This window comes from Chaetodon auriga, chromosome 11, assembly GCF_051107435.1.
Source record: "Chaetodon auriga isolate fChaAug3 chromosome 11, fChaAug3.hap1, whole genome shotgun sequence".
NCBI lineage: Eukaryota > Metazoa > Chordata > Actinopteri > Chaetodontiformes > Chaetodontidae > Chaetodon > Chaetodon auriga.
In genome coordinates this window covers 12,506,246-12,531,095 of record NC_135084.1, presented here as the reverse complement: position 1 = coordinate 12,531,095, position 24,850 = coordinate 12,506,246, and the positions used below count along the sequence as shown (strand labels likewise).

The 24,850-nt window shown below is 41.6% G+C and overlaps 1 protein-coding gene across 13 annotated transcripts in view; it reads left to right on the top strand.

The window, feature by feature from the left end:
* The window catches only part of adgrb3 (adhesion G protein-coupled receptor B3), a 113,502-nt gene that overhangs the window by 68,503 nt on the left and 20,149 nt on the right, over window positions 1–24,850 (top strand). For all 13 annotated transcript variants that reach the window (XM_076742530.1, XM_076742533.1, XM_076742532.1 and 10 more), the window contains 7 exons: window positions 2,428–2,536; window positions 9,212–9,358; window positions 10,674–10,749; window positions 12,736–12,838; window positions 13,401–13,444; window positions 23,513–23,639; window positions 24,712–24,815. In XM_076742530.1, coding sequence (XP_076598645.1) covers window positions 2,428–2,536; window positions 9,212–9,358; window positions 10,674–10,749; window positions 12,736–12,838; window positions 13,401–13,444; window positions 23,513–23,639; window positions 24,712–24,815 — 710 coding nt within the window. The remainder of the gene's footprint in view (window positions 1–2,427; window positions 2,537–9,211; window positions 9,359–10,673; window positions 10,750–12,735; window positions 12,839–13,400; window positions 13,445–23,512; window positions 23,640–24,711; window positions 24,816–24,850) is intronic.

Sequence of the window (24,850 nt, the reverse complement as noted above, 5' to 3'; positions counted from 1 at the left end):
TTTCAACACTGTGTTTATCCACGGAGATTGGCTTCTGGCTACGTCCTCTGTCGGACGCATCTCTCAGCTCGAGAGGTGGCAACTCGTGTCTTCAAAACTGCCACTGGTGCCTGAGACAACCTGAAGCCTGGAATCACGCACATCCAGACTCTGACAGAGATACCATCTGTGATGACTGCGAGTCTGCAGAGGGCATCTGCTCTCTTGTCACCTTCGCTGGTAAAATGACTGAAAGTAGGTATCACTTGCACTGTCACGCAACTGAGGTGGCGTCTTAAAATCAGTCAGATCTCTTCTTTGTGCCTCCCTTTCTCCATGCCTGACTTCAGGTGAGATTGCAGGGGGGAATGCAGGCAGTTCAAACTCTGCCATGAGTGCCAGTCCTGAGTGTCTCTACAGGCAGTAATTAGGTGTTTACTCACTGCAGCTTCGGTTTGGCAGGCCCCAAAGGTAGGTTGTTGGTGAGAAGAGCTCACAAATGAGCAGTCTCGTCAGTAAGAACGCGTCAGAGAGACAGAGACAGACGGCTTAGAGGAAATATAGGAATAGAAAACGTTGTCTCTGTGATTGAACACCCAGAAGAGACATGTGTTAATTATTTCTGCAGTTATTAATGTGCCCGTCTAAGGAGTGCTGCTTCAGTTTCGGCGCTCCACCACAGCGACATCAGCTAAGTGAGGTCGTCTGATTTCAGTCGACGATGCCTGGACTTCACAGTTAGCAATTTCTCTCACTCGCTGGCTACTGCTGCATTAATGAGCTGAGTTTTTACACAGCACCCACACACTGCATGCCGTGCACATTGAAAACGCTCACATGAAACACCTCACTATGAGGTTTTGCTGGCTGCAGAGTTGTCTCTGTGCAGAGCTCACTATATATTCACCTCCTGTCACTGTTACCATGGCAAGGAGAGGAAGAGCTCTGTCTACAGAGCCTCCACTGCAGCCATTTCCCTGCGCTGCCTTCACATCTCACGGTTGCCATGGAGACCAGCCGAATGAGCATGACTGCACTGTGCGTCAGACATGCCGGAAGGGGCGACGTGATGTGCTTTTCTCCCCCACTATGGCTTTCACTCTGCTGTGTCAGAGGCTCTCAACTTCAGCATCACTGATCCGCTTGCCTGGCTTAGCGGCAGCACATGTACAGGCATGTGCACAAGGTGTTACCGAGGGGGGGGAATACCTGCCTCAGGTGTTTGTTGAATATCAAGACCGAGGTGTTAATTGCTTAATGCCATTTAAAGGCCTTTCTAATTGCCTGACATCATCAGTGCGCGCTCACACATTTGTTAAAGTCCTGCAATAATATTTGGATAATATGACACATTTCTCGAGCAGTTTGACATTTTGAAATGTTAAAGCATTGTTCTTTGGAAAGTGTGTTCGAGTCTGGCATAAATGTCGTCATGTAGGCACAGCTGCACAGTCCTACAATCAGTATTCACTATATTCCAGTCAAAGGACAAAACTGCTGGCCCCTAAATCAAAGCCTCTTATTAGATCTGACCCATCATCACTAGATTGGCAGCCAGGACTGCTGTCCAATCTTTGGAAGGTCACTTATTGGATTAGCGTGCCTTTGATTTATTGACTCAGAGGGAAGAGCTGACCCGACCAGTAGCGTTAGTGGTCGAGGCGTGGAGCAGTCCGCGGCTGAATTCCTGGCTCTGCATTCCCTCACTGAGTGCCGATGTCCGTGAAGCGTCACATGAACCCAGGCCATCACCCTTGACTTGGCAGAGCCTTTCAGAAGAGAAGCCAACCAGCAACTGTGTGTGTAAACTGGGTGGTTGTAGCTTTGATGCTGATGTCACATGGATGGTTCAATCAGGGCTGCCACTGTCTGCCCATTATTTTCAGGCTGAATGGACTAATCATTCGATCTATGAAGAAAAGTCCCATTTTGCAGAACTCGGTGTTAAACATCTAAATTGTTCATTTTGTACAAGCAATAATCCAAAAAAACAAAGAAAATGTGCAAATCTTCATGTTTGAGAAGCTGGAACCAGTTCATCTTTGTCTTTTTTTGCTTTAAAAGGATTTATACACTCATAAATGATCAAAATAGTTACATTTCTGTTGATCATGATATCCATTAATCAACAAATTTTTAAACATAAACATAAATTTAAATATCTGTACTTCTAATACATTTCTCCTTTCTCTTCTCTTATATTCTGATTTTGCTGCATTATTTCTTGACTCTATTCAACTTTCACACTTTAATGTTTAATTTTATGGTTTTCTGTTCTTTACAGCTTCCATGTTTAACTACATGCCTGAAGCTTATGCCTAAAGCTGCTTTCTTGTTTTCTTTTTCCACTTGTATTTTACACTCCATACTTCCACCCGTCCAGTGATTCTGACTACTGCTGTGCTTGTGAAATCGAACGTGTCTTCTCGTCTTTTCTATCTTGTCCAGATCTATCCTGGAGCGGTGGAGCTTATGCAGGTCATAGAGGAATTCATCCACATCGTGGGATTGGGCATGAAGGATTTCCACAATGCCTATTTGATGACTGGGAACTTGGGTAAGAGAATCAGCCCACTTTTCCTCCCAGCTCACGGCCGCTGAGCTCGTTTTACCATTTATTTCTGCTTGACATGGACACATAATCCCTGTGCACTGCTGACTCCTTGTGTCAATTTCCCCACCATCATTAATTTAGGATAAATGGCGCGTGGTAAGGGTGGGGGAGTAAAATTACTGCAAATCAATAATGTTAATTAAAACCGAGCTTGTGGTCTTAATGTGCTAAATTCCTATGAAAACACTTAGCACCCAATCCAATATCAAGAGCGTGCAGTGTAGGACCCCACAAGAGGAGCGCTCATCTTTGACTAGAGCTATAAAGAAAAGCTACATACTGCACTCCTATGACATATTTTTATAGTTTTATTTCATGGAATACAAACTAAATAAGAATTTTTTAAAGTCATTTGCAGTTGGTTTTGCAGCAGTGTTAAAATAGCAGGTATAGAAGTTTTTCTGTGTGTATTATTCACTGTATTGTTGTCTAATCCCCATATCATAGACATTTTCTATCCATCCACAGTTTCAAAGGTCTGATGCAATAATCAGATAAAGTAATATGGTGTATTTGAAGGTGAAGTCATTCTGTCTGATGTTGCACTGTACTGCAGTCCTTTGAGTAAGACATGATTAGCAGAAGCGTACCCTGAAGCGTGTTGTGCAGAAGTGTGGCAGCATAAAAAGAAGATTGTTTGTCAGTTCCGTGCAAGATTAGCAGTTATTTAAAAGATATGTTGTGGGAGTGTCTGATAAAAGCTTGTGAAATTGCAAGCAAAATTACAAGTTATTCTTTGCAGCTGTAATGAGCTTGGTAGCATTTTTCTTTCTGCACCACTGATTGTGGTCCAGATTATAACTCCCCCTCTTAGGTTAAAAAAAAGAAGAAAGAAAGTCTTTGGATATGAGTATTTCTCTTCCCTAATGTTCTCGTGGGTTCTTTTTGCTTCTGTCGCGCAGCCTCTTGGATGATCTGAGGTCTCTGTGGCATTTCATTTCTTACTCAGCCATAAATGGTGTCTTACTGGAATGGAATAATAGAATTGCGGTCGTGATTTATTCATGCAAGTGAATGTGAGCATGTACAGCTGTGCTGGTAGGCAGTTCCTCTGGAGGAGCGAGGTTTCTTCCTTGTGTTCTTTACAATAGCTAACATTTGACCCACTTCCAGCAAACGCTCACACTCAGAGGCTCTTTATGATAATATGATTTCCATAATGATAAATAGGTAGCCTCCAAGAATAGCGTACCAAACATGGTACAATGAATGCACCCATCAAAATGCCATTATGAAACACCATGAGAGGCATATTAAGTAATGGACACTTGGAAATAAGGCTTGAATGCATTTCATAATGCCAAACATTAATGACTGCATTCACAGACGTAAGAATACTTTCTCCTATTTTATACTTCTTCCAATTTGGCTTAATGGTAGTCATCCAACCTCATTGCCACTGACTCCTCTTAATGCGCGAAAAAGCATTAACACATGACCCCTGCTTCACACACAATATGCAATCTATTCTGCGAGAATGACTCTAAATTGACCGTTAAGTGTTTTATCCAGATTCATACAAATTCCTCGAGCAGCGGTGTGAATTGCATAGCTAAACTTGAACAAGAAACTCTTATTATATTAGTCGGCCATATGACTATCTGGCCCCCGCTCAAATCTGTGGGACGGTGCATTAAACCGTGTCCATCCATCAGGCACGGTGTGACAGAAAATCTTTCGGTAAACATGGAGCGGTGACGCAACTCAGCGCTGTGTTTCAGTCTTAAGGAAAGCACTGACTGGCATTTTCAGGGCCCGTTCTTGAAGGGCCATGCTGGAGTTGTTGCATGTGTGGTTTTTTATTTCTATTTTCTGCACATCACATAAGTTTTTCTGCTGACTATTTTCCAAAGCACGCCATCATTTTTCACATTTGAGAATGTTCTTTCGGTCTGTTAGTTTCTATTGAATTCGCACAAAATGAAAATTGATTCACAAAAAACCTAAAAACTTGTCATCAACTGCAGTGATGATAATGTCTTAATATTTACTTATCAAGAAAAATGTGTGCTACCATAATTATGCTGACATGCAGTTAATGTGTTTCCCTGCCCCCCCGGTGATCTCAGCCCTATTGACACACTGTCAGAATCTATCAGGGGTATTGATAATAGGATGTCTCGTGATTTTTTTTTGGAGTCCAACAGTGACAAGACAGAAATCCTGGCTTTCATTAAAAGCTAACAGACCGGGAATTTCTTTAAAATTGTCACAACTGTCCCTGAAAGCACCACAGGAGATGGAAACCTTTGCATCATCCTGGACGCTGACGTCATTTTGTTGTCATCTTTTAGACCTAAAATAAAAACCTTTCATTAGCCCATTTTGCCCATTTAGTTATTATTTTTTTCTATTTATTATTTATTGTTTTACCTCATGTACCTCATTTTATTGGTCAACTGTTGATTGTAATGACTTTTTTAACAGTTTTAATTCACATCTTGTTTTACTGGCCTGTTCCTCGTCTTAATCATCTTATTTTCTTATGTATTTTCTTCTTATACATGTGTTTGTTTAAATTCTGTTTGCTGTCTAATGTTTTACGATCCACATCGTTTTTGTGGCTGCAGCGTCCGTTGTAACTATGATATTATGTTACAGTGTAGACAGATAAATGAACTATACCATACTACTATAATTAAGAGAAGGGGAAAAAATAACACATTTGACTTTTTCTCTCATGTAGCTACAACTCCAAATGTTGTTTTTCCGAGTTCCCCACAATAAATATGAATATGGCTCTCAAACTGAATGTGCATCAAAGGCACTGAGAACCTTTTGAAAGCAAGTAGCCTCCAGTCGTCTTCTTTGCTTCTATTCATTTTTATTTCTATTCTTCAGGTGTGATTGAAGTCTTCCTGATTACTCCGTGCTCCTTGTTAATAAGTTGCAGCTGTGTTGGCACAACAGTTTTATGAATAAAGCGGACAGACCCTCATTTCGTTCAGACTAATTCAGTTGAAATACATAAAACTTCTTTTTAGTTTCCATCCCTCACAGCGGTATATTGCTTCCTGTGGCAACATGAATTTTCATACATTGATTTGAGGCCAGGAAAGGTTTGGGTTTAATGTAAAATTTTAATGTGTCTACATAAAGTAATAGGGGAAAATATTTATTTTTTGATGGCTCTTTCCAAAAGCGCACATTATTCTCCATCAAACCCTTCAGGAACATGTATGAACCTCTTAGAAAAAGACTGTTGGAAGTGCAGCACCGAGGCAGGCAGAGTCCTGAAGCAGCTTTTTGGAAATTTTCAGCACGGAGGGGCCATTTGGCTTTTGAGCAATTATCTGAAGATGTGGCACTAATGAGCTGCCTCTGGCTAAAATCAACCAGAGCCTTACTGGCTGCTGGTGGAAAAATAGAAAGGTGTTGTCGGGAGGAATTTTTAGTACAAGGACTGACTATATGCTTTACCTGTTTGTTTCAAGTGTCAGAACAAAATACTGCATCTTGTTTGTGTTTTCAGTGTTGCCATTATGGTCCAGAATTCAGACCAAGAGGCACAGGGCATTTATACAAAAGCTGCATTAATCCAGTCACATTTTACTGTGTATTTAGAGAATGAGCCAATATACCAAACTCCGTTTTGATGATACATAAGTAGGTTGTGGAACACAGAGTTTTCAGGATAATTATCGTACATAGCATAGGCTTTGGTAGCCTGCCACACAGTAATTTCAGCTCACACCACAGAGCCTTGGTGGCCACGTGGCCCTCTTGATTAAAGGAATGGAAAGTTTTGTGGCTCCATTGGTGGAAGCCAAGTGGAGAGCATCTGGCTGAGTAAGATATTGCGGCATCATTTCGTCACTAATTTACGGCAGCCTCTTGACACCTAGATAAATACTGGCTGTCACCGATGCATCGTTCTCTGTCCTCCTACTTTTAGTCAAATAACCTTGATTGCAAAAGGCTCTCCACTCCGGCAACTTATTCACTCTCCTTACAAGCAAACACTTGGAGGACAAAGTGAAGCTTGGGACATGTTAGAAAATTAAACACCGCTCTGAAGGTGAAATACATCATGCGCGTCTGACATCTTTGTTCTGGCTGTCTATTGCGAGGCTGTACTTCACGGTCGAGAGAATATTTTGACATTAATAGTGATTAATTGCAATTACACACACATACAATAGCTGCAAATGCTCATTAATTTATTTTCTGTGCAAAATGTTTGTGTTGTCAGACTTCAACAGTTTACTTAATGCTGAACCTCTCATGAACGCATTCAGATGTAATGAGCAATGCTATAATTCCCTCTTATGAAAATGAGCCATGCAGAATGCACTGAATCGGTGTTCAGAAGCATCACAATCCTAAATGATCACTTTATTTATGCTGTCTAGCCCCATCAGGCAAGTGCAAAGCCCCATTTACCTGCAGAATTACCCCGAACTCTGAAAGGCAGTTTTTCTAACACCCTGTTGTGTTTCACAGTGTGCCCTGTGACTAAACCCCCCAACACACACACACATTCTTACCACTCCCGCTCCAACATCTGGTGCTGTGAACAGGCCTCTTTGCAAATTCCAGGTCTCGTGGCACTCTGTGATTTCATGCCCGCTGCTGGATCATCCGAAACACACAGACACACCTTCTGTCACAGATTTCACTCAAACATGGAGTCTTGCCAGGATTCAAATTGTATTATTGGCAGAGCACAAGGAACAATAGAGCTTTTGCATCAATGGTAGGATTAGCCTCAGATTCCCCTCGCTGAAGCACCACCTGACCAAGGCTGGATGTGATACCAGGTAGAGAACCGTACATTTTTATCCTCCCCTTGTAATGTTGAGGCCTTTTCAGCTGATCCTGGGAATTTTCCTTGTTGTTGCCTTAGTGCACGGATTGGCCTTTTATGGCGTCTCATCGTGGAGGTGAGAAGAGGGAAGAGTGATTAAGGAGATTACCTGTCTATCAGTTGTCAGATGCCAGCTGTAGCTTTGATTTGCACTTGGTGGGCAATGTGTACATGAATGCATTAACAACCTATTTGGGGATTTCTTTGACATATAAATTGCTTGTATATTCACATGTGCAATTCAGTTTGATAAATGAAAATGAGTGTTTCTGAGTTTGTCACTTTATCGCAATTAGAAATATAGGCCTGTCAAGTAAACAAATCTTCAACAGCATCTGAATGCAGAGATGTAACTGCAGTGTGCTGTTAGCCCGAGTATTTAAAGATCTGCCTCTCAGTTTGGGAGTGATAGCAGGCTACAATCCTGTCTCTTGACCTTTTTTCCTTTAAAATTGGAATAGAGATTGTGCCTTTAAAGAGTAAAGCAGATATGTTGTTGCACAACCTCTGATAGATGAAAGTTTCGGCTCTGTTGTGCTCATATTTTCACCTAATCTGAAATGTTCAAGTGGAGATTTAGCAGGTGAAAACAGGTAAGGAGAAGTACTCTGACCAGAGTGATGTAACATTGCACTAAGAGTGCAATGTTACATCACTTTTCGGGCATAAAACTTTTTGACTGCTACACAGCTGAAAACTCAGGCTTTGATTTACATTAAGAGATTATAAAGATAGAAAACTCACTCACATGGTATCATTTCAAAATGTTAAACCACAGGCGTAACAGTGATGCGTAGTCGTGAGTCGCTCGACTCAATCAGCTGTCAATCATGACATCGCACCCCCTTTATAGAATCACATAACTAATTAAAACCAAACTTATGAGAAACATCAGTTTGATAGGAACTACCTTAAATATTAAATACCATCTTTGGGAAAAATTTATTTGACATTTACATTTATATTTTAGTTTGACCCATGTCCCATCCGCTAAGATGGGGTGCAGGGTTTATGACCTACACTGGAGTCAGCCACCAGGGGGCGATCAAGATGCTTTGGCTTCACTTCTGTGAAACTGTCATGTTGTCCATTTTTATATGCAGACAGTGGTCCGTGCAGTAAATACGAAGCTACAGCCTGCATCCAGTTAGCTTAGTGTTAAGACTGGAACAGCTTCCTCAGCTCTCTCCAAAGTCACTGCTCACAGCCAAACAGTAGTCCAGCACATAAACCGCGCTCAACCACAACTTATATTTCAAATTTAGAATTTGTAAGTTATAACTGGTTAAAATAAATAAATAATAGATTACAGTCCTTATGCAAAGCTAAGCTAATTGGTTGCTGGCATCAGCTTCATATTTACCATACAGACATGAGAATGGCCTCAGTCTTCCCATCTGACCTTTTAACAGCCAGACATAGCAGCTGGAGGCAAAGTTTGTTTGTCTAAGATTATTAAAAAAATGATACAAATCAGTATAAAATGATGGTAATATGCAATATTTATGCAGCAAGCTTAATGTGAGCACATTAATATGTAAATATGAAAAAACACATAAGCATGCATCTGGGTGTGTGTGTGTGTCCCATACTTCAATTAATTGTAACCTGTGACTGTATGAGATGGGAAAAACACGTCACATGTGAAGGTGGATCCTTCATCACAAGCTGACTTTTTGGCAAATGGATCTAAGATGATCCTCCACGAGACAACCAACAATAACTAATAACTGCAAACTCATAAATACTCCAAAGTACAATATATTGATCATCAGTATTTCCTCGTTGGTCTGTGTGTTTGAATTCTGCAGTGGCCAGCATCCAGAGGCTTCCAGCAGTGTCTGTGATGACTGACATCAACTTCCCCATGAAGGGTCGTAAAGGCATGGTTGACTGGGCCAGGAACTCCGAAGATAAAGTGGTCATCCCAAAGGGCCTCTTTGTTTCCCAGTCAGCAGGTATGTGACTGACTGTATTTCACAGAGCCATTCTATTTCTGGTCCAATGCATCTTTCTTTAGGAAGCCACACACACAGTCTGCGTGTACAAACTTTGCCCTAGAATGTATCTGTAGCTTGCTTCTGAATAAACCTTGCAGCAACATGTATATATGCAGAGGAAACTGAGGTAGAAATGTAGAATTAATCACAATTGCCCAAACATTTTCACTTGGAGGGCAAAAACTGGCCCGAAGCAATATTGTATTGTATCATTAAGATGTAGTAGGATCCCAAGTTCCCTTTAATGACTGACTTCCTGCGCTCATCCCTCTGTGCTCACATCATGAAAAATGCTAATTATATTTAAAGAACATGTTTACCTCATAAATAATGAAACAGATTAAACAGCTACCTAGATTATAATTGTGTTAAATTAATTGTATTTTTAGTGTCTGATGGGCCACATTTGACATTATAATGGGCCAGCTTTGGCCTGCAGGCCCCACTTTGGGCAGCCCTGCAGTAGACAGTGAAGTATTTGTTGGCCAGTGGAAATCAAATATCTTGACTTTTCAGGAAAAGCAGAATGATTTTAGTATTGAATTGTCGGAAAACTTACAATAAGACTCTCACCCAGATACAGTACATCAGTGCTGTGTAGAGGGTATTTTTATGCTACCTCACCCCTTGTTTTGGGAAAGTCAAATAATGCTACAAGCCTTTGAACAAAGCCAGTTTGCTTGCCTGTGCTTGTTCAGTCACTGAGCTTTCCATGGACTCAGCATTTTCAAGATCCTTTCAAACACTGCCAGTTGCCACTGTATATCGCAGTCCAGAGCCGAACAATTTGGTTAATTGGCGTGATCAGTCTTGAATGGAATATATCAAAGATAACAAAGCAAGGCATTGATTGGGAGCCTGTGCCATGTGCCTAATCCCAGCCACTCTCATTTGGACTGTGTAAGAGGCTGATTCTGCTGTAGGTTTTCGCACTTCTCTTACTGGAGTCAACAAAGTCGGTTGAAAAAAGTTGCAAAAAGCTCTCCTTGTTACAAAAAAAAATCTTTTTTATTGGCAGAAATTACTGTGGCACTGTAAAGTAGCAGGTTTACTGAAGCCAAGTGTTACTCCCAATTAAAACTTTCCTTTGAATAATGAAAATTTGCCGTGTTATTGGAAGGCAAAACTTACAGTATGAAACATATGATATGGACATTTTGAATATTTACTTTTTAGCTTAAAATCTGGCAACAAGATCTGATTGTATAACGAGGCTGGGTGATACTACGAAAAAGGGCATTAGTGTTAATTAATTGTTAATTTTTCCCGCCAGATATGGAAGGCTCACCTGTCTTCATTTTGGGAACAGTTCTGTACAAGACTCTTGGACTCATGCTACCTTCACCAAAGTAAGTGCTGCATACTGTATCTCCTTGTCTGTATTTTCTGGTCTGCTGGCAAGAGGAAATATGAGACAGATTTAATCCTTTGGAAGCAGCAGAGGTGTCCATTTATATTCAGAGTAGTAGATCAAGTCTTAAAAACCGTCTGTGCTTGACTCCAGTGTCCCTGAAATGTTCCACTTCAAAGACTTAAAACTGTTTCAACAGGAGTAACAGAAAACCAGATACTTTCCCTGCACTGAACTTGTTGTTAAGTTATTTTAAGTTGAAGCTAATGACTTTTAAAGGAGCAATGTGTGAGAATTTCAGGTGAAAACGTTCAAAAATGAAGTTCGAGTTCGAGGCCAGGGCAGACTCCCATCAGCTAATAGGGCTGCTAGCTCTACGACTAACTGAGCTAACTAGCTAACAGCGGCTAGTAGCTACAGCAAAGAGTATAGTGAGCAGCAGTTAGTGGTCACTCACTGTTTGTTTGGAGCAACCTTCAATAGGTGGCCAATTCTTACATATTGTACCTTTTATGGATACTTCTCATTTGTAATTCTCCTAATTTTGTCCTTACTGACAACAAACGCCATATTTTTGCATGCACGAAACTTGGAGAAATTCATGTATTTGTGTTGACTCTAATTTAGCAAATGAAACATATTCACTGTAGCATGCAATATGTAGTTAATTAAGGGTGACATTAGTGCCTGGAAAAGCAGCAGGATGTCCCAAACAAACACCTGGTGTCAGACCCCAATCAACAAGTCCCTGGCACCAACGTCCCAAGGACAGAGCGGTCGTTCAAGGACCGGCCAGGCCAGCTGTCACAGGTGGAGCAGCAACCCTCTGTGCACATGTGGAGAGGAGCTCATAATGGGACACTGGCGCTCGCCCTCTCCAGACTAACAGAAGGATAGGCAGATCGAGTGGCTAAAGTGTCAGACTTGAGGATTTTCCATTTGCCAGATTTTAAGCTTGTAAAGTTTCAAAGAAGAAAATAACTTTTTTTTTGCCACCAAATGTCAGAAAACTCTCAGTGCACTTAGAGTGGAGAACTAAAGAGTGTACCCATTCACTCCACTGAGCTCCATTTGAAAGAAGTTGACTTGCACCCCGTGATAAAGTCAGGTAAAAATATTCTCAACTCAAGTGGTGCTGGTAGGACAGGGGGCTGCTGGAGTATCACCTCTACTTCCCTTTATGAAGTTGACAGTTTTCTTCCTTGTGGGAAGTGCTCGTGGATTTCAGCTTCTAATAAAAAGAATATTCTGTCAAACTATACAATAGCTGAAGATGAAACAGGACTATAGTGCCAGATTTTAAAAGCGTAGGATACAAAGAAACACCTCGCTCAGTTCAGGTGAGCCTTTGATTTGTCCTCCCTGCTTTCTGGTCTGCTTGGATGTTTTGAACACCATTACTGGCAAACATCCTGTATAGCTGCTTTGACGTCTAATGGGCAGCTTTTTCAATCCCCCTGCTATGGAGTGTTTGATATTTGGGTTACCATTCAATACAAGCCGCACTAGAGAAAATATCTTAGGCCAATACTTGATTAGTTTAAAAATCAATTCAAAGAACTTTCACTCTAAATTTCAGATGATTAGATTAGCCAGCAGAGAGGGACTTTCAATTCAAAATATGCACACAGAAACCCCAAATCAGGTTTTCATACCAGTGTTCCTTATAGATCCCACATAAGTCTCACTCACTCTGCACTTAAACCTAATCCGCAAGTGTTAATGCTTCTTCACAGAGCATAAAAAGAGACCTCAGGTGTTTGAAGTGAAATCAGGTTAAAGGCTTTGAGCACTGGAAATGTTGTCTAATGTTCATCCTTTATACCCATAAGCTCCATGTAACATTTATAGGGATATACAGTATGCTAATACAGCTAAGCCAAACATGGGGCTTTACTTTAGCACATTGTTACAGACAATAAAACTAATTCAAAATCCAAGAAATGATCATGTCCTAACTTTCGGTCATCTTTGTTATGCTCAGGAACGACACAGTTGTGAACTCCAAGGTCATTGCTGTGACTGTGAGACCTGAGCCCAAGGCGACTGAGTCCCACCTGGAGATTGAACTGGCTCACCTGGCAAATGTAAGCACCACCTGTCATTTTGAATCACAGGGACTGACATCTTCAGCAGATGTTTGGCCCCATGAATATTGCTTTGCATGTTAGTTTCGCCATAAAAGATTAAAGGCTCCTTCTTTCAACGCTCTAGAAATAGTTTTTGTCTGTTGACTGAATGGTCTGCAATGACCACAGCACATATCGCCGCCCATTAGTCGACACACAATGGCGGTTAATTGGCTCGCTAATTAATTTGCAGCATCCGGTGTCAGGAGAATGTGCTGCAGTCAGATAATTACTTGGACAATCCCTTTTATGATCGAGGCCTCTTTATTCATCTTGGAGATAAAGTGCATGTAAGTCTGAACGTGTCAGCAAATGTGTGTGTGTGTGTGTGTCTGTGTGTGTGTGTGTGTGTGTGTGTGTGTGTGTCTGATAGCTTAATCCACACGTGAAGCACATTTTCAAATGTAGAAGGACAAATAGGCAGCTGATGTATAATGATAATGATGATGATGATGATGATGATGATCAATGATCATCATAGTTTACCTGGTAAACATTTTGTCCTTTTCTTGCCTTCCAGGGAACAATGAACCCTTACTGTGCGCTGTGGGACAGCACCATCATGTAAGTGGGCATGCACTTTCACTCACTTAAGCTCTTCTAATTTCGATTATGTGTTTCCTGGGTTTGTTGTCAGCGACAAGTAATGCTGTGGGTTTCAGGGTAGCATACTTGTTATCTTGCTTTGCTGTTACGTCTCTGAAATTAGGTTAGTGTGCATCCTCCCTTCACAAACACATCTCTCCTGTGCGCATCTTTGCAGAGAAGCCAACAAGCAGGAGAGCTGGAGAAAATTTACCTGCAAGGCAAAATTATACATTAAACCATTATCAGGGGTGGACAAAATAACAGGAATATCTTATGAGATAAAACAGCCCTCTACAAAAGGCCAGGTATAGCTGAAGCTGTTGTGAGGCATACTGTATGATGTCAATGCTTTGCTGAGACCCTAACATGTCTTGATTTAAGCCAGTTGTTGTTCAGTTTGAGGAGTTTTTCAGTGTCTGAGTCAGTATTGGTGTGGTTTTCTACAGTTGCAGTTGTTCAGCATATGCCGTCATTCGTGAGTCACTCATGAGTCATAAGTTCACTCTTGTAAATCACAATTCTAGAGACATTCGTACATGTGAGTTGCAATTAGCAGCCTGCGTTGGCTTCAGCGGACATCTGAAAAATACTAATTTCACAACTGAGCGTGAGCGAGATGCAAGCAGGCCAGATAGTCAGTGCCTGAAGTGCTGGAGCGTCAGCCACAAGTGCTGCAGAATTACATAACGTAGCAAGGGGGAACTCTCTAAAATCAGGACGACATATGTATGGAGTGAGAGGAGACATTATTGCACGTTATTATGCATAATACCAAACATGCAAATGCATTTATTGAGCAAACAATAAAGCTTTGCTCAAAATATATTTTATGTGCTTGCAAAATGTATTTTTTTCTGTGGTGCTCCAAATCTCCCAATATATCTTCCATACATATGCACAGCTGCATTATCACAAAGAAACACAGCAACAGCACAAAGTTAAGCCTAAAGAATGATCATGGAGACAAGTAAAGGTCTGACACAATCACAACAAAGTTTAAACATTATAAGCATCACATTTATAGTATATAGTTAGAGTGCAATATGTTGTCATTCTTCTGTCCGCACTCTACACATTTACACACCTAATGAATGCTTTTCTGAGCTGCTCACTGACTGCTATTCGTGTCCTTTGAGTTCGGTGTTGTGAAGCTGTTGAAGGAGATTTGATGTCACCTTGTTTGCTGTGGAATGAGTTCCGTACCTGCACAGTTAACAGTTGACAGCAGCGTGCCTGTCACAGTGTCACTCCATAAAAACGATGCTGGAGCATTTCCACCTGCACAAAGTCAACTTTTCATGCTACTTTGCGGTGAAGCCTGTTTGCTACTTTAGCTGAGAGGCAATTATTTACTAATTACACACACAAAAAAAGGAATAGACGCTGATAGTTGTTGAATTATTTTAAGGAAAAAGTCATGAAATTTTCATAAAGGCAACCCCTTTTTTTATACTATTAATGGCCAGGATTTTTTGAACAATGACCATTCAGTGTATTTGCATGCTGTAATTGTCTCTCTATATATAGCAGTTTTAATCGTTACTGGAGGAGTTCGCTTTTCCTGTGTGGGATTCAGCTTGCACTCACATGCACAAGGGATTCACAGGAGGCGATGCATGCACTCATTGGACGTGACACAGATGACAAGTATTGTTGAATGTGGGGAGTCCTCTCAGCCTATGGCTGTAAACAGACACACTACTTGCTCTCCCTCTGTTGCATTTCTGACAAAGCACAGTAGCTGCTCAGGGCTGCTTTGCTTCCCCCAATGGTCGATACGTGTGTCTTTTGAACACAGCTCGGGGACTGATGTCATTACTGTAAAAGGCACTTACGGTTACCACCAGTAACCACAGGTGTCGCCAAATAAACCAGAACTGAAATCTTTATGCTTTTAAGATCAATCTTTATGTTGAGATGCGTTGATGGGTAAATGGATTGGTATGTTTTTCTGAAGCAGAAATGAGAACACACGCTGCTGCATTACATGTTACAACACAGCCCTCTCTATACTAGAGAGAGTAATATTATTATTAGTGTCTTTAATCAAAGTTTGATGAACAGTTATTGGAGTATTTCAGACCTCAGTTTAATCTAACAGGCTGTGGATGAACCAGCTTAGGCAACAACTCACACGAGGTTGTTATTTTTACTTTGAAATAGCATGTGAATTGTGCATGGTTTGTCCTCTATCATGATATTTGAGGGCAACTGGTCTATTTTTGAACAAGAAAGATACAACTGGGACAACTGTGCTCCATTCTTTCCCTGACTTTCACAAACCGAGTGTTTCATATCAGCATTTCTTTCTGATCCACACCAAGTCGTTTTAATCAGAGCACCGCCGAATGACTTTGTGGTATGATTATCATGTTCATTTCAAACAGTTGGCTCGTCCTATTACACAATAGCAGCCACTCTCAGGACTCATTGAGGGGGGTAATACGCCATCTGTCAGCCATGTTGGTTCAAACGGACGGAGAGTGCTCACTGTAACAATTAGCAGAATGAAAATGTTGTTCACAAGTGGAGAACGGTGTCCTCTGTGCTGCCCGCTGTACTAACTTGTTGTGGTCCGGATGCAGAACATGTGAAAACTGAGCCGAGCACTGGAGGCAGCCACAGTAAAAGCTGTAGGGCTGAGACAGCTGCCACACCTGAGTCTCTGCCACTTTACTTTCACCACAGGGGTGGAAGCCCGAGGCATAAATATTCTTATGTGACAATGCCAGGAAAAAGTGTTGTGGTTTGTCTTTTTGAGTAAGCGACTAGGAGGCCCGTTAAAGAGGAGAACATGCTGTTCATCACCACAAAGCTGTACCTTGATACTGTGACAGAATCCATACTTTCCTCAATTACCTTGTGGCTTTCTGTATTGGCCGTTTGCCCATATGTTGCTCTGCTGAGTGAACCAAGTGGGTGCATTTTTAACAAGGTGCTATTATATCTTAATAACTGCAAAACTGGAAAAAATGTTTGTTTCAGCAAAATAAGAGAGACAGCGAGAGCCTCTCATGTTTACAAATTGGACAAATTCTTCCTCAGCAGTACTGAGTAGATTATATGTTTAGCTATAATTACAAGCAGACTACTTCACAGGTTCATATTTTACATTTGCATTTAATTTACATATGCATTGTTATTGATTATACTAGCAAACAGCATATTATATAAACTGACTGAAATTAGCACCAACTGTAACTAATATATGTGAATGCACTTTTGCTTGTAATTGAGTATTTTTCAAGTACTTTTACTCAAGGACATGAGAAAGTCTACCACCACCAATAAGATGATAATTCATTTGAATACAAGCAATACAGCAGATCTTTTTCTGCATCATTTCAACATGCATTTAAGAAGTCTTGACAAGGTAATTTGTTTCCAAGCAATCTTCATTTAATTCTTTCCAAGTAAAGTAAGCCAATTTGCTCACCTGTCAGAGCTGCTGTAGTAAGTTTCACATGAAGCGGAGGTCTGGGCCGCATTCGATGTTGTGTGCTTCCTGGAATTGCCATGTTTTGACTCGCCTTGTCAGCCAGAAAACTGGAGGACAATCAACTGCACCTGGCTGGCCCAGTGATTACCTTAAAGTAATGAAGAAAAGAAATGCCGTGAAAAAAAAAGAGATAAAAGATAGAAATCATCATGTTGGGATGAAGCCCTCCATGTGTTGAGAAAAACATTAGAGCATCCAGAGAGCCAATATCTTGTTTTTCATTTACTCTTAACTCTGCAGCTCCACAGCACCAAGTGTAAACATGTCAGATGCATACACTTTTATTACTCTTTCAAATGTCAATATTTTCAGCTATCAAACAGGCCTGAAATTACCAATATCCCACCGCTGTGCCAGGGAAAAATAGGAAATACAAGCCAGTGATTTCAGATCAGTTCACTTCCCTGTAGTGTTCAAAGATAAATACTTGAAGGGGGAGGGGAATAATCTCCTATTCACATTAAGACATATTGCACATATCTGGCACTATCTTGGAAATTTAGCATCATTGCGTCATGAGTTTAAATCAGATTACTTTCCAGTCTGTCTAAGCTTCAAACACGTCTTTCTTGAAATGGTGTGGGAAGATGAATTAATCTCGCTTTGAGTATTGAATAAGTTCTAACTCTTTAGTTGTTCCAGACTGCCACCGAACTCGCAGAAGAAGAAAATTACCGAATGACAGTTGCAGCCTTTTGGCATTCCCCTGCAATTAGATGCTTTTAACACCTTGTAAAGCAGTACATGGGAAGCCACATGAGTGTCTTCCAGACTTTTTAATTGCAGATATTTTAGCACCCCCTCTCAGATTATCCAGCAGAGTCTTATGGAGGCCAAAACTGAAGAGGACCACCCTCATCATTAAAGGCTTGTATATCCTGAAACAACCTGCCACATCAGGATTAACAGCATCTTGACCCCTCTTTAAAACATCGTCTTACAACACTCAGCCTTCTTGATGACTGTCATATTTATTATACCTGTTTCTTTCTTTTAAGATTTATTTTCCCCTATTTGATCTTTTTGCTTTTTCTCTAAAGCACTCTGCACGTAATAAATTATAGTACCACACTGATGCTATTGCAAGTATTAAATGTAGTGTCCCTTTTACGGTGCAGTATAACCACACAGACTGTAATCTTTATGGCCAAATGCATTTGCCATAAGTGCAGCACTGAAACTCAGCAGGATTAAGTATTTCCTTCTTTTAAAGTTGCACAGTTTCTCCTCGAGTCAGTTGAGATGATTTACTGTGCAGAACATAGAAGGCCATATACTAAACAATAACAGCCTAAAGGATGGGATAAAAATAACTGGAGGACACACCAGGCAGTAACGAGACCAAGCAGTTTATTGTTGGATTCAACTGCAATTTTGTGCAAAACATTGTACAGATTCATCATAAATTAGAACGATTATGATGTTAACGGCTGAGAAACCTGTGAAGACAAAAATACAGTTACCTGAAGCGATCAGTAGTAAAATGTTGTAAGTCTGCTTTTCCTAAAGAATGACTCAGTGCTGCACAGTTCGCACCATGAATGTTACCAGAAACACTCATCCTGTGGAATCAAAGCATATGAATCATTTACGTGTCAAGGTGTGGAAAGCAGCTGTTGCAGCTTCAGGTTCTACAAACATCTGGAGATGCTGGATTCCAGCCAAACAGGCCTCGCCGAAAACTGCAGCACAACTGAAGAACAAGAGAAGTCTGTACTGGAAGGTCCGGTTCTCCGTCAGCTGGGTTCCCATCATTATTAAAATATAGACACTAAAAGATATGTGAGTGCCACTGGCCCAGTTTCATACACTTTTAGTTCAGCTTTGTTCTGCTGATGTTTACTAACAGAAAAAAAAAATGTATTTAGTAGTTTAATATTTAAAGCTCAAAATTCACGTCTCCAGCTTCATCTTTCAGTTTCAGTTTGATGTGTTTGATTTTCGGTTCCATCTATCTGTTCAGATTCTGCAGAAAGTGCTCTCTAATGGTTCTTTTCTTTGATGCCAAGCTTCTTTGACATTTTCATATCTGAGATCAGCAGTTGTCAGGACTTCTCACGTCATAGATCCTCAAACAGACACATTTGAACCACAGACTTGATCAGATTCAGTCCCAGGGAATGTTTTTTTGGTGTTCTTAGGTTTGGTTTTGAATGGAAAGTGCCGACACTGCAGATCAGGAGAGAACGACAGCGAAAGTGTGGCTTTCATTATTTCTGGTGGGTTCATTTATGATGAAATAAAACCACTTTGGATTCTGCTCAGGACCTCCGCTTGTCCACTTTGCAATGATCGCTGCGCACTGTAAAAGGACGCTGGCATGCAGAAGAAGCAACAATGTGGGCGATGTTTGCAGTAATTGTAAGCTTCGCTCCAGCGAGGACTCGTGATGGACTGACGAGGACACTAACCATGCATTAGTTGACAGCAGCATTAGTTGACAGCAGGATGTATTGCAGTGTTTGTGTGTGTGACAGTGCAGGATGTGAGTTGGGGTAAATCACATGTGCACCCTGAGGGGCAGTGCCACGGTGCTGTTGTGACTCATGACTGATTCTCTTTGCTTTAATTGATTATTCATATATTTCTTTACTTGTAAACCTAGTGGGGTTGATTCATACTGTACAAAGCTTTAAATTGAGTTTGCAACAATATTTTGCCAGTGATGTAAATTTAAATATCTTTGCGTTACGACATCTGACAACACATGCAAGGTAAAATGAATAGAAACTGATGAGGACAGACATAGTAAGAGGTGCACTGAAGGTCACCTTACTGCAGTGATAATAAGCATAATGGACCTGTTAGCAGGTGCAAGACACCATCACTTTGTATGCACCTTTGGAGCCACTCATGTCCTCCCTGACTAACCCAAACTGCAGGCTCTTGCTTTTCTACCTCCTTTCCAGAGTTTTGTCCCTCTCAGGATTAATAAGATTTTTCTTGCTATATAAAAATATGCACTCATTTTTCTTTCGTCTTCACTCAGCTAACAAACGCAGCAAGGCCCACAGGCTGATATAAATTGCCCGTCATCAAGAGATCCAAGATGGATGGAATAATTTCCCAGCACTGCCCCAGCCCTCCTCTGCCCGTCATTGTGTGTCAGTCTTTCAAGACTTTATAAAATTGCCTAAAGTGCATCGCCTAAAGCGCTCTTTGAGCCCCCAGCCCAGTGCCTGGCTAATCTGATGTAGGCATGCAATGCATTTAAATAGGTTTTTGGATTGTTATTCCCCATTACTGAGGAGATGCTATATGGTGAAAAAAAAAGCAGTCTCATTTGTAAAGCTTACTGACACGTATAAGAACAACACGGGCTAAAAAACTGCAGCCCGGTCTGGTCATTTAATATATACAGCTGCTCCAGCTTATTTAGCTGGACGACCATGAGGTTACAGAGCTTCGCTGTTTGACTCTTAAGTGCACTGCTTGGACATCTGGATAAGTTATGGGTTTAGTAATAAGATCTCTGTGGCTGGAAGAACTCAATCTGTCAAAGTTCAGCAAGGAACACAAACCTAATTGGACTTTTGAGCAACTGTCTGTCTCTATTTCAGCCAGACGCGAGGGTTTAAATACTGAATGTGTCTTAAACTTTGCTGACTTTTTATGTCACTGCTGTCACTTGTCTTGCTTCTTGACACCTAAATGTGTTCAAATTGGAGCACGATCACATTCTGTCACATATCGCGATGGTAGAAATTTTCCAACAAAGTCGTCAATACCTCACTGCATGGATAGAAGGTGGTCAACAAAGGGTATGTGATAAACATCAGCGTCATCAGTCTCACTGTGGTTAAGATCAACACTGACACTTTCTCTCGGGGACATTTGATTTTCTAAGGCCACCGAGCCCAGATAAGGTCAGAGAACACATCAAACGTGGCGTACATGAATCCCCAGTCAGGGATGTTCTCCTGTCAGTTTCTCTCACTGCTGCAAAAGAGAAGCAAACATCTAGCAAGTCAAAAGTTAGGAACAGATCATGTCGAGGATTGAGTCCTCACCAGGGGAAGTGGCGGATTCTTCACAAAGTTTGCAAGAAGTCGAGGCATCAATCTCATCGTAACCAAGCGTGCATCGGAGAGTAGGTTTGCTTCTGAGTGTGACAATCATGCTTTGAGAGTGCAGCGGCACCGTCTCATGCGTGCAGATGCGTAAAAAGGGTGCGATGCTTGTTGGTCACCCAGCGACTTCCTCATGGTCCTCTCTCCGTCCTACAGGAAACAATGAAAGGCCTGTGATTAAAGGACATGTTCAAACTGCTGTTTTCCATCGTGCATGAATGTGCACAGAGCCTCCTCCCCAATAGTAGTGACAGTTTCAAAGAAATTCCCACTCATACAGTACATAGTCCAGGGCAATTATTTAGGCTGGAAGAAAACCAATGTTAATCTTGGTTTCAAACCTGGAAGCTCATGTACAGGCACACACCTCTACTGATGAAAAGGGGTTTCAGTGAGGTTTAATTTTGCAAGGTTTTCTGCTTTCGGGGCTTTAAAAGTGCTTTGGGAGGCCATCAGCAACATGGTTTTTGTCAATGATTGGAGGTTATACAATGGAGGTCCTAATGACACCCACAGGCGTCTCATTTTAGCCAACATGGCTTCTGCCAATCATGTCGTTTTCTGTCTATCATGCACCGATTTGGCCTCCAGCTTAAAGAAATCCTCCACTATACAATGTCTCAGAACATTTCTAATGTCACTGTGGCATCCAAGTCACTAGAAGATGCTCTGAGTCACTGTTTTATTCATATTCAATTCAATGTAGCTCAATAGCGTTACACTAAGGACTTGTTCAAGAGCCTCACCGTAGACTTTCCTTTTAGTTATCATCATGAAATGTCAGTTTTTGAACCTTCCCTTATGAAACCACTAAAGAAATCCTTGAAGATTTCAATCAGCAGAATGGTGCATCTGCTGCGAACCTTAAAGACGTGATTCAGGGCTCCAGCTGTGGCTGCTGTGAGATACGTCCTCCACAGCTTGTGGAGAAGATGGGCTTTATGTATCACCATTATGACAAGGCAATTTTTGCACATTTGTTGTACATTACATTTAGACACTTTAGAACCACCTATTCTGATATGGTATTATGATATTCAAAATTTTAACCTATGGTGTGTAATGGAGTGGTACCAGAACAGACACCCGTTGTTTTTTCCTCAAAGTCACAACCCAGTTAGGAGTAAATAGTGTGTGCACACAGTCCAGAGCACTGCTTGGCCCTGGTTGGAAATTTGGCTCCACAGTCCCTTTCAGGAATAATAAATATTGCTGCCATATTGACCAAATGACAAAGCAGGATTGCTCCACACAGCAGAGGCCACCTGGCACACAAATCAACAGCGTTGTTCTAAATCAGTGGCATGGATCTGATTCTCCTTTTGTCATGAAATGAGAGCTGTGGGGTGTGAAGACAGCAAGGTGTCTTGCAGGACAACAGGTGTTTGCTCGAGCGTTTTGTGACGCGAATCTTAATATCGGGTTATGTGTTGCGGCAAAGACTGATCCGAGCTCAGTCATGTCAGCACGCGCCTGTCAATAAAGTTTGCACGTGGGGTATCTAATCAACGAGGGTGCTTTTTTTTTCTTTTTTTTTTCGCGATTGAAAATGAGTGGGGGCGAATGACAAATGGAAGAGAAGCGCTCCTTTCATTTCACCTGCTAGTGGTGTGAAGTGGGGACCGGCTGCAACCATTTGCGCTGCTTCCGCGGGGTGGTATTAGTTCTGCAGTGGTTTTTGCAAAGCGCTTCGCACCGGGCTGCGACAACTTTCGTGTAAAATGATCTTCAGGAATACTCCAAAAACATCATTTATTCCCGTCATATCATTAGACGTGCAGCCGAATAAACAGATCCTGCGACAGCGCGCGTTTCTTTTTTCACTGTATCAGCCTCCCCCTCTCACGCCAGCAGAGAGGAACAGAGTATCAATCTGATGCTGTCCACCGTTTCCAGGGTGAAAATCCCCCTAAGGAAGCATTCAAAAGCTGCTAATTAAAACAGTTGAAAGAGGGGGGGAAAAATCAACCGAAAGGGGGGGAAAAAAAGAACAGGATAACAGGGGGGCATTGAGAGGAGGAAAAAAAGGAATACAGTCGTTTGGGAAACATCTAGAGGAATAGAAAATCACGCAGAAAGACATGCAGGTAACTATAAACGCTCTTATCTCTACGCTTTACGGGTGGAAAACGGTGTTTTGATATCAGTTGCTTGGTGTTTATCTGCGTATAGCGAATCAATCAGCACCGGTCTGCTTGGACAGCTCCGTGCGTCCTCCCCCTCCTCCGTGTCTCTGCCTCTCTATCTGCTTCCAGCTGAAATGCTGCTTGTAGCCACACAAGAGCCGTGTCGATGTGTCTGTTCGCCTTTTTTTTTTCTTTCTTTCTTTCTTTTCTTTCATGTAACAGTCTGTACGGCTCTCCCGATTCAAATAAATAATTAAGTGAAAAACCACGAAGCGATGTCGATAAGTCCTGTGAAGTCGTGCCACCGCTGGAATTAAACCTCTAAATTGCCTCTGCCTTCTTCTTGCAGGAACGATTCTTGGGGAGCCTGGTCCACAAAAGGATGTAAAACGGTGCTCACAGATGCATCCCATACAAAATGCTTATGTGATCGTGTATCTACCTTCGCCATTTTGGCTCAGCAACCAAGAGAAATAGTAAGTAGGCTATTGATTTGTTATTCAGTGTGGGTTTTATAGGCCAATGTAAAGGAGAAACGCTGCCTCTGTGTGTGTGTGTGTGTGTGTGTGTGTGTGTGTGTGTGTGTGTGTGTGTGCTGGTGCGAATGGAAATTGAATCTTTGCTGTGCTAATCCCGTTAAATAGTAATTCAGCGGTAAAGGGAGATTGTGGGGGATATTTCTAGTTTGCACATAGATTTAGATAACTCTGCGTGCGCGCGTGCACGCGGGAGGGCGTGTGCATGCCGATGCCTGCGTGTCCCCTCTTCTCATCAGTCACATTAGGCGAGGGAGAGGGATAAAAGTTGTCAGATTTAACATTTCCATGGGGCTGCTTTCTTGACTGACAGCGGGAAAGCTGACAGATATCTGTAGGTGAGATTCGGAGAGCATGCCTTGGGCTCATCATCGCTGAGATCAGACCGCTGTGAAGGGAACCAGAAGCCTGTAATTTCTTGAGAAGATAAAGTAATTAACATTGAGAACATAGAGTACTTACACTGTGGCCTCTGCATTAGTACACAGCAGCAATTGAGAGAGAGCACAAAGAAATCTGTTCCCTCCAGCTATATCAGGCCCCAAGCATTGAACAGCATTCATTTAGCCATAAAAGTGGAAATGATTCACTCGTGGCTATATGCACTTTACAAAACCACACCGGTGTACAGTATGCTCCAGATCGCAGGCCTATGATTGGCCAGCCATCATGATTTTAAATCTGACTGGAAAAACAAATGACAGAACCAAACAGAAACCATATTTTGATGCTCTCCAGTCTTCCAATGTCTTTGCTTCAGCCTTCGCTATTGTGTAATATAATTTCCAGCGCAGACAGGTGGAAAGTTTTGGGCATGTACCTAAACAACCTTCAAGCCCACGCACACACTTCAAACCTCACAGTATATTAAGGAACTCACTGTGGACTATTCAGACTGGTGGTTGTTGTTTTGATTGGTTCCATCTCTGGGCAACAATAAAGGTTTACTGTCCTGCATGAACCACATCCAACCTCCCACTGACTGCTTCGTCTTGCTCTATCTCCTCCACAGACCATGGAGTACTCAGGGGTCCCATCTGTGACATTGATAGTTGGCTGTGGTCTGTCTTGCCTCGCCTTGATCACGTTGGCAGTGATCTATGCCGTGCTTTGGAGGTAATTGCAAAGTCTTTAAGGGCATAAGCTGCAAC